Genomic DNA, 14,719 nt, shown 5'->3' on the forward strand with positions numbered 1-14,719 from the left:
AAAACATCATCGTAATGTTTTCGTAGCGTATTGAATCGCAGGGCACGCATTTCTATTTCTATTTCTAATACTTAGAAAAACACAAATAAGACATGTTCTCCTTATATCACGTGACCATTCAATCCATTTTACCGTTTCAAATCAATTTTCCAAACGCCTTGTTGAAAACACTTGTTCGCATCAGGGCCTAAACCTCGTACATGGATTAATTCTATTTAGATATTCATAATTATTTGTGCTAATTGAGTCGTCATGTCCTTTGACTACACCCCCCGTTAAAGGGTAGAAGTATCGGGGAAAAAAATTGTCGTGTTTCAAAAAGTGCCTTCCAGTTATCTGTCCATTCTTTTGAGCATGTACAAGCGTCGATACAGTCAGCCATAGAAATAATGATACTGTTTTGTTTTTGTTCTTTAACTGACGTTTACTTTCATTTCAATATCAACTGAAATACTGATACAAATGTATAAGATTTGGCAATCTGCGGACTATGCATTCATACCATGTGATCTAAACACAAGTAAGAGCAAAAACACTTTTGAATATTTGTATATGACATATGTGTAAAGGCACTTTTTGTGACATCGCAAGTGAAGTTTCTATGAAAAGTAACAGTGTTTGCAGTTTCGCCTTGCTATACTCGCTACTAAGTGTTGTAACAAAGTGTGTTTAGAACATCGTTATGTGGAAAAATAGAGACAGATTCATCCTATTGACAAAATGTCGTTTTATATAAACAATAGAAAATGGTATGTAGTTTCAGATTTTCGCGAATTGCTATCAAATATCTAAATGCCAAAGCTTTGTTAGAATGCATATGTGTACAAATATTGTTGGTAAAGTTTGTAAATACGAGTACTGCTTTGAGCATCCATGCCAACAAAATGTTCAAGTGAACATAGGTGTTTTGAAATATTGCTTGACACATCTCTGTAAAGAGGTATACGACTCGTAGCCAGGATTTGCTATGATATTCTGAATCATATGAAGATATTATATTACTTTACACATTGTATATGTGATTTCGCTGTTTAGAAACGTTGCTTGACACATCTCTGTAAAGAAGTATACGACTCGTAGCCAGGATTTGCTATGATATTCTGAATCATATGAAGATATTATACTACTTTACACATTGTATATGTGATGTCCATGTTTAGAAACGTTGCTTGGTGCAATACGATACAGTAACAATGCTTTATCAATAAACGTCAATAGATATGACAGATGTATCAAGATAAAACTTGATGAACTGTGCAATAGGATGTGATAAGAAAAAACAACATATTATGTTATTTCTCATTGACAAATGCAGTTACGTTGATATAGCGTTGTCACCTACTAGAACATATGGTGTTTATATTAGTTCATCCTGATGTTTAAATTATTAAAAAATGTGTATTTTTATGTCACTATGTCCTTGAATTCAACTCTTGTGAAAAGAGCTTGTTTAATATTTTCTCTGTAGATATGTTTTTGCTTATAAAAATGATTACATGTCCATTCTAGTTTAGCTTAAGCCTGATGGTGCACGCGTCATAATTACCACTCTTCAAAACAACATGATCATAATTTCAGTAAAAACATTTTGCAATGTTCTGACTGGTATGATCGGGTTTCGATTGTACTGTTACGTGGTTATACATTCTAACGGTTTTAAGGTTAATTTTTTATAATTTCAGTAAATGGGTAGTTTAAAAAAAATAGATGACATCAAAGTAGCTGGAACTAAAGTTTTCATATTTTAGTGCATTCTCATTGGAGAGTGTGATTTATAGATTCCATACATCAGTAATAGAAAGTGACTTCAGTTCTTTGGGAAGTTTAAAAAAATATATATAATATGACATCAAATTAGCTTTTTCTACTTCTAATAAATTCATCATTGGAGATGTTCACTTATAGACTTTAACTACAATGGCGATACCTGACGTCATCATTTTTTGTGTTTCTGTAATGTGCACGATTCTTGGTCATGTGATAAACATAATCTCGAACTCGTTTTCCATATTTTACGAAATTAAAAAAAAACAAGTGTGGCCAAATCAGCTCAGTTACAGCTCGCGACATTTAATTGTTTTATTTACAGCAAACACAATGAAAACAATATGTTATATATATGTGTTATATATATATACGTGTTATATATATGTGTTAAATATATATATATGTTATATATATGTGTGTCATATATATATACGTGTTATATATATGTGTGTGTTATATATATGTGTTATATATATATATGCGGTCGAAGATGTCGTTATGAGGTCTTGTACTTTTATAAAACATAATGTTGTACTTCTCTGTGCTTTATGACGTCACAGGTGGTGACGACGTATACTGTAACGTTACATTCCGTCCTTAAATTTGTTTCATTAAAGTGTGTTTCTATCAAAACACGTGTCTTTCTTCTTTTTTTCAAAATAGTCCTCTTGTTTACTACGATAAAAACAAATTCTAGAAATAATTTCGTTCAAATACATGTTTTCTATTAATAATGGCACTACCTATACTGTTGATCACGTACTTTTATACCCTTTCAAACAATTCCAATCATGGAATCCATAGTATATCAAATATACATCTATATACAATGTATATAATTTCATTCAGTACTTATATTTCTATTGAACCTAGATTCAAATAATCCGACTAAGATTATGAGGATTGTTTAAGAATCAATCAACGTATGACGAAACTGAGATATTGTTGGAAAAATAAACGAAGGCGGCTTGCAGCCTTTTCCCCCAAACATTTTCGAATACTGAGTTATACATATTCCTGGGTGATCGGGTGGTGCAGTGGATAGCGCACTTGCCTTTCACCAAGGCGGCCGGGGTTCGATTCCCCGATCGGACGTGAAAAGGTTGGGGTCTCCTGCCTGAACATGTGGGTTTTCTCCGGGTACTCCGGTTTCCTCCCACACTAAACCCCCCCACGCGCGTTAACATCCAAGCCAACAAGAGTGATTGATATACGTTGAAATAACTTGTTTCATAATTTTTGTTAAATAAATAATGTTTACATTTTTGTATGTTGATTTTATCTATTCTATCAAGTAAAATGCAATAAAAGTTGTTCTCCTGTCTACTCCACATACGCCTATGATAAGCAAGGTGACCCATATAATCTGATTATATAAGCTATTCTTCTACTCGCACGAGCACTTGTTACGTGATGTCTATATGGTTTTGTTTCACAACAGGCAGTGCGTTTTATCATGCCTGACCCTAAACTAAACTTGATCTATTTTACAGCAATTATGAAACTATTTATTCATCGCTTTTGTTGGCCCGGATGTTACCGCGCGAGGGGTCTTAATGTGGGAGGAAACCGGAGGACCCGGTGAAAACCCACGTGATCGGGCAGGTGCCCCATACGTTTTAACGTCTGATTGCAGAATCGAACCCCGGCTGTCTTGGTGAAAGGCGAGTGTGTTATCCGCTGCGCCTCCCGACCACCCTGGCCCCGGTGGACAGTTGTCTTATTTAACCTGGATATATAAGGAAACGTTTTTTTTATTTTCAGACAATAAACAAAAACCAATAACGCCATGCAAGATGTTCAAATCGACATCGCTCGTCAACACATGACGTCAGCACAGTTGACAGAACACTGAATTAGATTACCTAAGTCCGTAGACGGATTTGCAAACAATATTTCAAGACACATTCGCGGTAAGTTCATTGAAACAACCTGACGCGAACTTTGCACGTTTTAAGTAGATCTAGGGGTTAAATAGACTGTTTTGTTCGCCAACAATCAAATATTCAAAAATATACAAAATTAAATCCAGGTACTCTTATTACATGTACACCAAAGATAACCGGTATATTTGCGGGTTAGGTTTATGGAAGAGCGTTGATATGATGAAAAATATCACACGGACCCGCATGGTCTATCGTCAAGTAATCAATGGCTATATCACAATAAGTGTTGTTACATCGCAAACAAGGTAGAACTGTCAAAATAATTTCAAGTAACTGCGGGAAGTAGACCATTAAAACATTATTTTCTTTTAATGATCAAGTCAATACGAAACAGCTGTTTCTCTTACCAGAACGACGTCACATATTTACTGATGACGTCATATGCGTCAGCAGCTTGTACAAGTCCGATATTAAAGAAAATAATGAAAAGATCGAAGAAAAAAATAGACAAAAAGGATGAAAAGATTGCATTGTTTATGATTGATAAACCTCAATATGTCTTGATGCAAATTCAACGAACTGGTAAAATGAACTACATTGTACTTCGTAATTCATAAATTTGTCTCGGGACCTTTGAGGATTATACGTCAAAAACCTCGACAGGATAGGATTCAATTTAAAAAATAAACGTGTTTATATTTACTCTTGTGTGATTGAAGTTTGGGAATATTACACTTTACTTACCTGTAGTATGATGCATCAGACTGTCACCTTATTTTACAGTCTACAACGTTGTCTGATGTCATGGGGAAAGGTGTTCAGGCATGTACGAAATCAATAACTCAATACAGTCTCAGAATAGCGGTCCAAAGTAATGACCATTATCTGTGTTTCATACATTGGCTTCCAGTTACTTTCCTTCCTCTCCATCCACACCCACCTGGAGGTCCGTTCGGCTTCCTTGGTATGCCAATAAACTACATAGCTCTATCAGTCCTGGAACGCTGGACACCCTCCAATCTGTGTAAGGAAGCCACCACACCACACCTCTACAAGGAAATCCCACATTTGCAATTTCTTGCCTCTGCTTTATTTCATAAAATCCTAATATTTGCCCTCAAAAACATCTTTCTTCCCTGCAAAGATATTGGCACGAATATAGGTCCACATTCATGGCCCAATCATCTATAATTTCTTAAAAGCCAGTCCCCTATAAGTTCCCAATATTGTAACGGTAGTTGATCCCTAGGCCATGTCTAGCCCGATGGTCTTCTAAGTTCTACGATCGTAAAGTGTATTTTCCAGAATAGTGATATATAGTTCGTTAACACAAACGGAAACATTGGTTTTTATCTTCTTTCACAAAGTTCATGTTGGTAGGTTTGGAGGTTAGTACCTTAGTTTTACTTCTCATCCTCTCCGTTATGTCCGCCTACTCCCATCAGGTCGTCCGTTCCGTCCATTCCGTATATACTGTCTACCTGATCGTCCCTCCATTCCGTATATCCTGTCTACCTGATCGTCCCTCCATTCCGTATATACTGCCTACCTGATCGTCCCTCCATTCCGTATATACTGTCCACCTGGTCGTCCCTCCATTCCGTATATACTGTCTACCTGAGCGTCCCTCCTTTCCGTATATACTGTCTCCCTGATCGTCCCTCCATTCGTATATACTGTCTACCTGGTCGTCCCTCCATTCGTATATACTGTCTACCTGATCGTCCCTCCATTCCATATATACTGTCTACCTGATCGTCCCTCCATTCCGCATATACTGTCTACCTGATCGTCCCTCCATTCGTATATACTGTCTACCTGGTCGTCCCTCCATTCCGTATATACTATCTACCTGGTCGTCCCTCCATTCGTATATACTGTCTACCTGGTCGTCCCTCCATTCCGTATATCCTGTCTACCTGATCGTCCCTCCTTTCGTATATACTGTCTACCTGATCGTCCCTCCATCCCGTATATACAGTCTACCTGGTCGTCCCTCCATTTCGTATATACTGTCTACCTGATCGTCCCTCCATTCCGCATATACTGTCTACCTGATCGTCCCTCCATTCGTATATACTGTCTACCTGGTCGTCCCTCCATTCCGTATATCCTGTCTACCTGATCGTCCCTCCATTCCATATATACTGTCTACCTGATCGTCACTCCATTCCGTATATACTGTCTACCTGATCGTCCCTCAATTCCGTATATACTGTCTACCTGATCGTCCCTCAATTCCGTATATACTGTCTACCTGATCGTCCCTCAATTCCGTATATACTGTCTACCTGATCGTCCCTCCTTTCCGCATATACTGTCTACCTGATCGTCCCTCCATTCGTATATACTGTCTACCTGGTCGTCCCTCCATTCCGTGTATACTATCTACCTGGTCGCCCCTCCATTCCGTATATACTGTCTACCTGGTCGTCCATTCCGTATATACTGTCTACCTGGTCGCCCCCCATTCCGTATATACTGTCTACCTGGTCGTCCCTCAATTCCGTATATACTGTTTACTATCTGTTACCGGACACCATTAATGGTCACTTAGTTTTACTTCTCATCCTCTCCGTTATGTCCGCCTACTCCCATCAGGTCGTCCGTTCCGTCCATTCCGTATCTACTGTCTACCTGATCGTCCCTCCATTCCGTATATACTATCTACCTGGTCGTCCCTCCATTCGTATATACTGTCTACCTGGTCGTCCCTCCATTCCGTGTATACTGTTTACCTGGTCGTCCCTCCATTCCGTATATACTGTCTACCTGGTCGTCCCTCAATTCCGTATATACTGTTTACTATCTGTTACCGGACACCATTAATGGTCACTTAGTTTTACTTCTCATCCTCTCCGTTATGTCCGCCTTCTCCCATCAGGTCGTCCGTTCCGTCCATTCCGTATATACTGTCTACCTGATCGTCCCTCCTTTCCGTATATACTGTCTACCTGGTCGTCCATTCCGTATATACTGTCTTCCTGGTCGCCCTCCATTCCGTATATACTGTCTACCTGGTCGTCCATTCCGTATATACTGTCTACCTGGTCGCCCCCCATTCCGTATATACTGTCTACCTGGTCGTCCCTCCATTCCGTATATCCTGTCTACCTGATCGTCCCTCCATTCCGTATATCCTGTCTACCTGATCGTCCCTCCTTTCCGTATATACTGTCTACCTGGTCGTCCATTCCGTATATACTGTCTATCTGGTCGCCCTCCATTCCGTATATACTGTCTACCTGGTCGTCCCTCCATTCCGTATATACTGTTTACTATCTGTTACCGGACACCATTAATGGTCATGGCAGGCTAAGGAATACTGGTGCTCGATTATTAAACGCGTATATACATATTGTGGTATACAACGATTGGTGATTGACCAATGTTTCATCAGCAGCAGGCCCATACACGATACATCCTGAAAATCCGGAGACTTACAGTATAAACACATAAATAAGAAGACAACAGGAGCCTGGTAGGTTATCTGTTTAATCAGTCGCACACAAGGATACAGGGATTAACACACCATGTATACGCCTGGTATTGATATACTTTAGTGAACATTAGATTAATAAGTCACAAACAGCAGTTACATGTACAAGTGCTATCGACTCAGATAACTTTTTGAAGCTAGGGCAAAGATCTTCTGTCTAAATGGAATATTCGAGTGATTTAAAACGACTTCATCCATAGCTTAATTTGTTCATTTTGACTTCTTATATTATGTTACATCTAATATCCTTTTTCAAAAAAGATATATAAATGAAAATAGGAAAAACATTTTTAATAAACACATTTGCCTAGATGCAAAGGGAAATAACTCTTACATTTTACTTTCGCTTTGCACATTTTATCTTCGATTCTTATCTAACATTTTCAAATGATTTGTAGAGATTTTTTTGTCTGAAACTAGATCGTTTTTCTTTGTAGTTTACTTCTGCAATTTATTTCGTTTGATAACAAATATAATTAAATCATGCAGAAATGAACAAAGCAAGCTATAACTAGGAGATTGGTCAGTATGTTGCCAACAAATCTCACACAGCTTTATCTGATGGATACCGTTCTGACATTATTTGTAGGAACATCCTACACATATAACAGGTTGTCGACATGAAGAACCTGTTATCACAACGGACGTGTGTCATACATGCTACCTTAGCTTGACTATGGCTGGACTCTTGTTTTTTGGGAAAATAAAATAACTATATATTGTACCCTCCATATAATATATATGTATCTTATTTAAACGTACTGACTATGTCGTCTAGATTGGATTACCTGCCTTAGAACCATTTCTCCCCGCTAGGTTGTACTCTTTGTAAATTTTCAGAGCAACACCTACAATGTACCATAAAGTAGAAAAACTACGGTATCTGACGTCACTGAAAGAAAAAATCTAAAATTTGCGCTGGAGAATTCTTTGAACATGACCTCAGATAAGGAAAGAATCGAGGTCGTAGAGCATGCTTTTTTACAAACGTAATAAAATTTATACTACATAGTATATTTCTTATACATGTACAGCTGTAGTAACTATTCATGGGACAGTGATAACATGTAATTAAATGTGATAAAAATTTAAATCGATATTTAGTTTGAAATAAATATACCTTTACCTAAAAATTAAAATCATAGAACGAGTCACTCAACTTTTAACAGTGTTTTACGTTGGATACACAGGAGGGGGATGTGTTGAAGTATATACAAACTATAAATATCAAGTTCAATATTTCGTAAAATGAAAATGCACAATAATATTAATTAGCATAATCTAGTGGACGGAATAAGTATGGTCAAAGTATACAGATAAATAATAACAAAGTAAAACATAAACACATCACTACATTACAAGCTAGCCGGTTCTGAAATATAAATTAATACCGGAACTTCCGGCTAATTTATTTTATGTCCTCCACTTCCGGTCTAGACTGGCTATCCTAGGTCTCAATTGACTTGAGCAAGTCTACCTGCTGTCATATTAGACTTACTCAATTATATAGACAAGAAAATTGAAAACCTGAGAGTAAGTCTACATGTAGTCATCTGTACACGTATACAATCTGATAACAGAATGGTTACAAGCATCACAAACACATTTCCGGGAGTTGGTATGGAAAAAAGAGAAAGAAAAATATTTGACAATAGTTTCGGAAAAGAAACGTGAAAAAGCTCTATGTATAATTTCACTGTCGCTCTAAAACTGTATTTATAGTTAAGTTATAACCATGTTAGATAACGAATTAAAGATCGAGTTCGGAGTGACAGTCGTGTTGGAATACAATTTATAAATAAGTTAATCAGTTTAATCAAGCATCATTGTTCGAACTCTGTGTGAATAACATGAAAGGTACATATGCATTGATGAAATAATAAGGTTATTAGCATGTGTTAAATAAACAGGGGACATAACTCAGGCATATAATGTATGGTGTATTTACTTATCGATCACTACGCCGTACAAGCATAGACACTTGTATATAACATACACATTAACTGTTGTTGAAAACATTCAGATGATCCAACTTTTGGCTAACTTTGTTCTGCAGTGATCCTTCTGTTTGTACATACAGCCTTATGATATCACAATACACCATTATAAAACCGTATTTACATACTAATAATGATAAAGGGTTCTATCTGATGAATTTATATTTATCATGTCCAGCTTTCTCTTGCTCCTAATTTCTTCATATCAAAACAAAAAAGGAAGTACCAGAGAAAGTTTGACGTGGTTTCCACCATAATGCAATCATTTTTGTTTTATATATGCTGATGGCAAGTATGAATTAATAAACATTCAATGATACAAAACACAATAACATGATACAGACGACTGGCAACTGATATCCCTATACTGTAACCAGATATATTGCTAATGAAACTCTAACTTCCGTTAGAGGTGATTTTTCTGAAATCTTAGATTTGCTCTTCTGTTATTAACATAAATTTCAGTCCCTACTAGTGAATCCTTTAATGGAACTTTACTTCCGTTAGACATGACATTTCTTAAATATTGTATTATTAACTTAAATTCCAGTCATTAATTTTTACAAATTATCCTTCTTCATTTAAACATGAATTTAATCGCGTAGTTAATGACTTCTACATAGCCGAACAGTTTTTATTTTATTTCCTAATAGCAAAATTATTAGCATTGTTTGAAAAAAATAACGGTGTTAACAAACTATTTTGGAGATATCGATGGCGCAAACATATAATGAGGCAACTGAATTCATTTCTTTTTTCGAGAAATTGATGTCAAGTATAAATTGCATCCCAGTATATATAGATATATAAATTGTTGTTCTACTGAAAATATCTTTATGATCCCAACTAAACATCCGGGTAACACATCCGAGTTATACATCTAGGTAATACGTCTGGACTATACGTAATCCCGACGGTATAGCTTGTTTATTTTAAAACTGCACAATATCGCTCCAGGAAAAGGGGCATAACCCGTACAGTCTTGTCCTCCTTTGCAGAATCAAGTCCGAGTGACAGCGGAACTGTTTCGGACTGTGAAGGACACGAGTTAGGAGTAACTGAACACCTTGACCATACCGTCTCCCTGGACGATGATCATTCTGCTACTGCTGCTGAGTCTTAACGCCACTGGACGCTCCAGGCCAGTCTCTTCTCCTAGCACGTGACGCTGGAATTCACCCTCGTTGGTCAGAAGTTGGACTCGGTTGTTTCCGTAGTCCGCTATAAACAAGTTTCCAAGTTTATCAAAGCAGACTCCCTGTGGTCGTTTAACAGTATTTTCTCCGTTTGGTGTGTATTGATAGAGTGGCTTACCGTCATGTGTGAAACACAAAACGTTGTTTCCCTGGACATCGGAAACCACGATAGATTTATCAGGAGATGACGAAATGTACCGAGGTTCCACGAACGACAGTAATCCATCCGGTTTATTTTGGAATGTTCGTAGAATTGTACCGTCCATTTGTATTTTGTCCACGCACTGTTCCTTCAGTGACGTCACCAAAAGTAAAGCCTCTCTATCGGAGTAGGAAATACCGTCATACTGTTTCTCTGTTTTGGCGCGCTTAATAAGCTGCATGGTTTTCTTTGTTGTCAGGTAAATAATCAGCTTCCCGACCATTGTTATGGCAACGTAGTCGTTCTGTCCGCACGTGGTTATGTCCCTTGGTTCATCCTCTAATTGCACGTAGTCGACCAGGTCGCCAAACTACAACAAACAAAGATAGCAGGCGTGTTATTCCGGGGGAAAAAATGCGTTAAAGTTTCTCATTAATATAATGACCTTTGAATATGAACATCTTGATGTTTCAGAATTCTTTATAAGAAGCTAATTTTTGAATTCTATAATTGAATAATAATGGTCAAACACATGACACGAAGCACTAAAAAGATGACACAAATGTTTAGATATTCATCTCTGGAAAAAAAACTCTCTGATATATTTCTATAACGAATGCTTAAGGAGGCAGTACCCAAATCGGATCATTACCCAAATCGGATCACTTTTTGCAAAATACTTATACAAAACAACTGAGTCAACAAATCAGTTATGACAATAATGTAGTCTTAGAATAGATAGCCATGCACCATTTTTTGTCTACAGATGATTAGTTTTTAAGTCCAAATAGCACAAGAAAACGTAATTCAAACTCAAATGTCAGTGTTTTGATCACGTTTTAAAACAATGGCGCGTACGACGACTATGCATTCTGTTTTGGACTATAGGAATAAATTCACACTATAGAAATAGTTTTTGTCATACAAATTCTAAAGGTCATCATAAAATGTTAATATGCTGACAAAAAAATATTCATTTGAAGCGTAAAATAATGCAAAATTCAACCCTTGATCCGATTTGGATCCTGACATTCGCAAAAACCGGAGGCGCTGATTGGTGACTTCAAGCGTTCTATAAATATCTCAAGTGTGCCCCGGGTGCTTACTCATTTCTTTTGTAAGAACACCCATCGATATTCTTCGTTTGATACAACCATAAATGAATATAATTCCTACTCAGATTTTTCAATGATTTAATAAAATGATGGTTTGGTGATCCGATTTGGGAACTGTCACAATGTAGATGCTATGGAAAATCACATGTAAAAAATCTCCTAAACGATTTAGGTCTTACCAGTATTTCATATCACCAACACCGATATAATACGTTAGTTTATCTCAGTTTTGACAATCAGTTCATCTATTTAGAGATTCAAAATTTAGGCAGAGGACGAGCAGCAAAATTTATTTTCATGAAGCCTGTCATCTTAAAGATGTAAGGCGAAGTAACTAATTAACCGCGAGACGAAAACTAGTAACATATATATAGATGAATAAGAGAGGATAACATGTTACCTTGCTGAACTTCTGAATCCTCTTGTTTTTACAGTCAGTCACGATGATGTCCTCAGTAGACGTGCACGTGACTCCCCATGACGACAGACCCTCGGTGCTACCGCCCTCATCTAGAGTTACCTCCCCTACTTTTTCAAATTCCTTCACGAACTTCTCCATTGTTTCATTGACTTCGAAGTCTAATTTAACAGCGGACTCCCTAGAGTCAATACTTTCGAGATCACCCTGACACGAATCGAACTGCTTCCGGATTTGATTGTAGGCAAGTAACACTTCTACGTCGCTTCCGTAACGTGTCAGCATTTTCATCCTTTCATTTGCAGAACGGATAGCTTTGACACCCATTTTCTTGGGTTCAATTTTTTCTCGCAGTGTGCCCCGCGCCAGTTCCGCTTTACTATCTAATGCCTTCAGCAACTTTACCTGTTCCTGCCTAACCTTTTCACAAAGTTCATTGCAGATCGCCATGATCTTGCTCCGGGACGCCTCAATACTTTCCTCTAGAATGCCGTCCATGGCCCCCAGACCGTTTGCGTTCTCCAATGACGCCTGCATGTTCTGCAGTTTAACGATGACGTCATTCACGTCTGTGCTCGACGACATTGCGTCATTTACCGTGACAACGTTTTCACAGCGCCGATGAGACACGGCCATACATTGGACACAGAGGGGGTCCCGACAGTCCACACAGTACAGCGTGATTATCTCATTATGTTTCATACAGGGAACCTTATTGTTTTTCTTCATTATCGTCTCTAAAGGCATTTTGCGCATGTCTTCGACAGCAATAACCACGTGACCGGAAGTGAATTTTCCATGCGTATGAACTTTTAAACACGAGTCGCACAAAGCGTCATGACAGTCCATACACCAGTTTCCGGCTGTTACATTCTCCTCCCTTCTTTCACAATTGTCACACAGTTTCCCCTCCTTCATAGCGTTAATTAGTTCCACCAGTTTCTCCATAAATCTGTCCTCGTTAAAGGCATTAGCATATTTCCCTGGGAGGGCGTCTGATGGCATGTCGACTTCAGCCTCACACGTCGGACAGGGGAAGTAGCGCTGACCATTCTGGACCAGCGACTTCCCGATATGATCCTCCAAACAGGTCTTACAAAAGCTGTGCAAACATGTCAACACTTTGGGAGATCTGAAAGTCTCGTTACACAAACTACACAGCGAGATTTCCCGCGAGATATCGATGTTGTCAGATGCGGCCGCCATGGTTGTTTGACTTCTTTGATTGAGAAAGGTTTCGTCAGAAGGAGTTCATCTCATCCAGTCGTTGTAACACCTATAGAATAAATGAATACATTTTGAGTTTAGATATTTATAGTTGATTCAAAAATCAAGTTACAAGGGTAATTATTAAAGTCTCCACTGGCCCGTACCACTGCCAAAAACTGTAAATACTCATTGGAAACTGTTATTTCCATCGTGGCTATAGCTTTGTTAAATCATTTCTGAAAGTAAAAGAAAACCTTGCGGGACTTTTATGGGGAAAAAAAGATAATAATAAAGATGAAATATGCAAAATATAACTAACAACAGTGTACTGAATGCAGTAATTGAGCCGGGCCGGATCAGGATTCGAACCCTGGTCTAGGTTGTTATGTAGTCGCTTTTACCAACTGAGCTACCTGGCCAATGGAAGTTTCTGGCTCAATTGCACTGCAGTTGTATCCGAAACGAAATTAAGAGGACATGACTGTATATAGAAAACAAACATAGCAGCTGTCTATGTATAGTAGAAAAGGAACCCTGTAAGCACACTGATAGGTGTACCAAACCTTAAACACTTCTACCTATAATTGACATTCAACTTATAGATACTGACTAATGGCATATTAACATGTACAAGTCAGATCGTGTATTGATATACAAGTATTCAATATATTTACTCAAATAAAACGAAAATTATGATATTAAACAATCGTATATACAAACACAAAAACATGTAACGGGCCGTGTTTAAAGTATTTTTTTTCAAAGTTACACATGTAACACGAAATTTGTGTTTTTTTTATAAGATAAACATACTAAGCAAGCAAATAAGTACTACCTATATATATCTATCAATGTATAAGATCATTTATGTTTTTGGGCGACATGTCTGTGTAAATACTGTCATTATAGACGAGTAAGTTAATAAGTAATGCTGATAGAACAGGTCATATACGGGTAGGTGTTGACACGTACCAGAATACCTGGCTGGGAGGCTTATAGGTCACCCAGCTTATAATGTCAAGAATGTTGTATTTAACACTCAAAACACTTCCCATACAAATTAGCAGACTGAAATCCTTAAAACTTCGGCGATAAACGTATGTCAATATTTGGTCATTTACATACATGTTTGGCTATAAACGATCAACTTCCTGTTGTAAGTGATTTAAAGAGATTAGCCGACAAGTAGAACTAGGATTAAAAACAATATTTGATAAATTTAACCCGGTCCATTTATTTAAAAACATAAAAAGATTTTTTTTTAAATATTGGTGACCTATGAATGTGTACAAAAATTTAGTCGATTTAAAACACATGAAATCTTTTTAACATTTATATAGACTTGCACAAGTCCCATTATTTCGTAATGATAACTGGTGAAGAATACATTTTCATAGATATTGTTACAAAAGGACAAGCTTTCATCTTGTTGACATCTGAGGGTTTAAGTTGTTTACACACAGGTTAGGTCGTTTACACACAGGTTAAGT

The 14,719-nt window shown here is 37.5% G+C and overlaps 1 protein-coding gene across 3 annotated transcripts in view; it reads right to left on the reverse strand.

Moving 5' to 3' along the window:
• Positions 1-7,131: 7,131 nt before the first annotated feature.
• Positions 7,132-14,719, reverse strand: part of LOC110454619 (tripartite motif-containing protein 2-like) — a 50,405-nt gene continuing 42,817 nt past the window's right edge. For all 3 annotated transcript variants that reach the window (XM_021504232.1, XM_021504231.1, XM_021504234.1), the window contains 2 exons: positions 12,003-13,296; positions 7,132-10,857 (listed from right to left, as the gene is read on the reverse strand). In XM_021504232.1, the coding sequence (XP_021359907.1) occupies positions 10,198-10,857; positions 12,003-13,226 (1,884 nt within the window). In that variant the 5' untranslated portion in view covers positions 13,227-13,296 and the 3' untranslated portion in view covers positions 7,132-10,197. The remainder of the gene's footprint in view (positions 10,858-12,002; positions 13,297-14,719) is intronic.

This window comes from Mizuhopecten yessoensis, unplaced genomic scaffold (assembly GCF_002113885.1).
Source record: "Mizuhopecten yessoensis strain PY_sf001 unplaced genomic scaffold, ASM211388v2 scaffold7953, whole genome shotgun sequence".
NCBI lineage: Eukaryota > Metazoa > Mollusca > Bivalvia > Pectinida > Pectinidae > Mizuhopecten > Mizuhopecten yessoensis.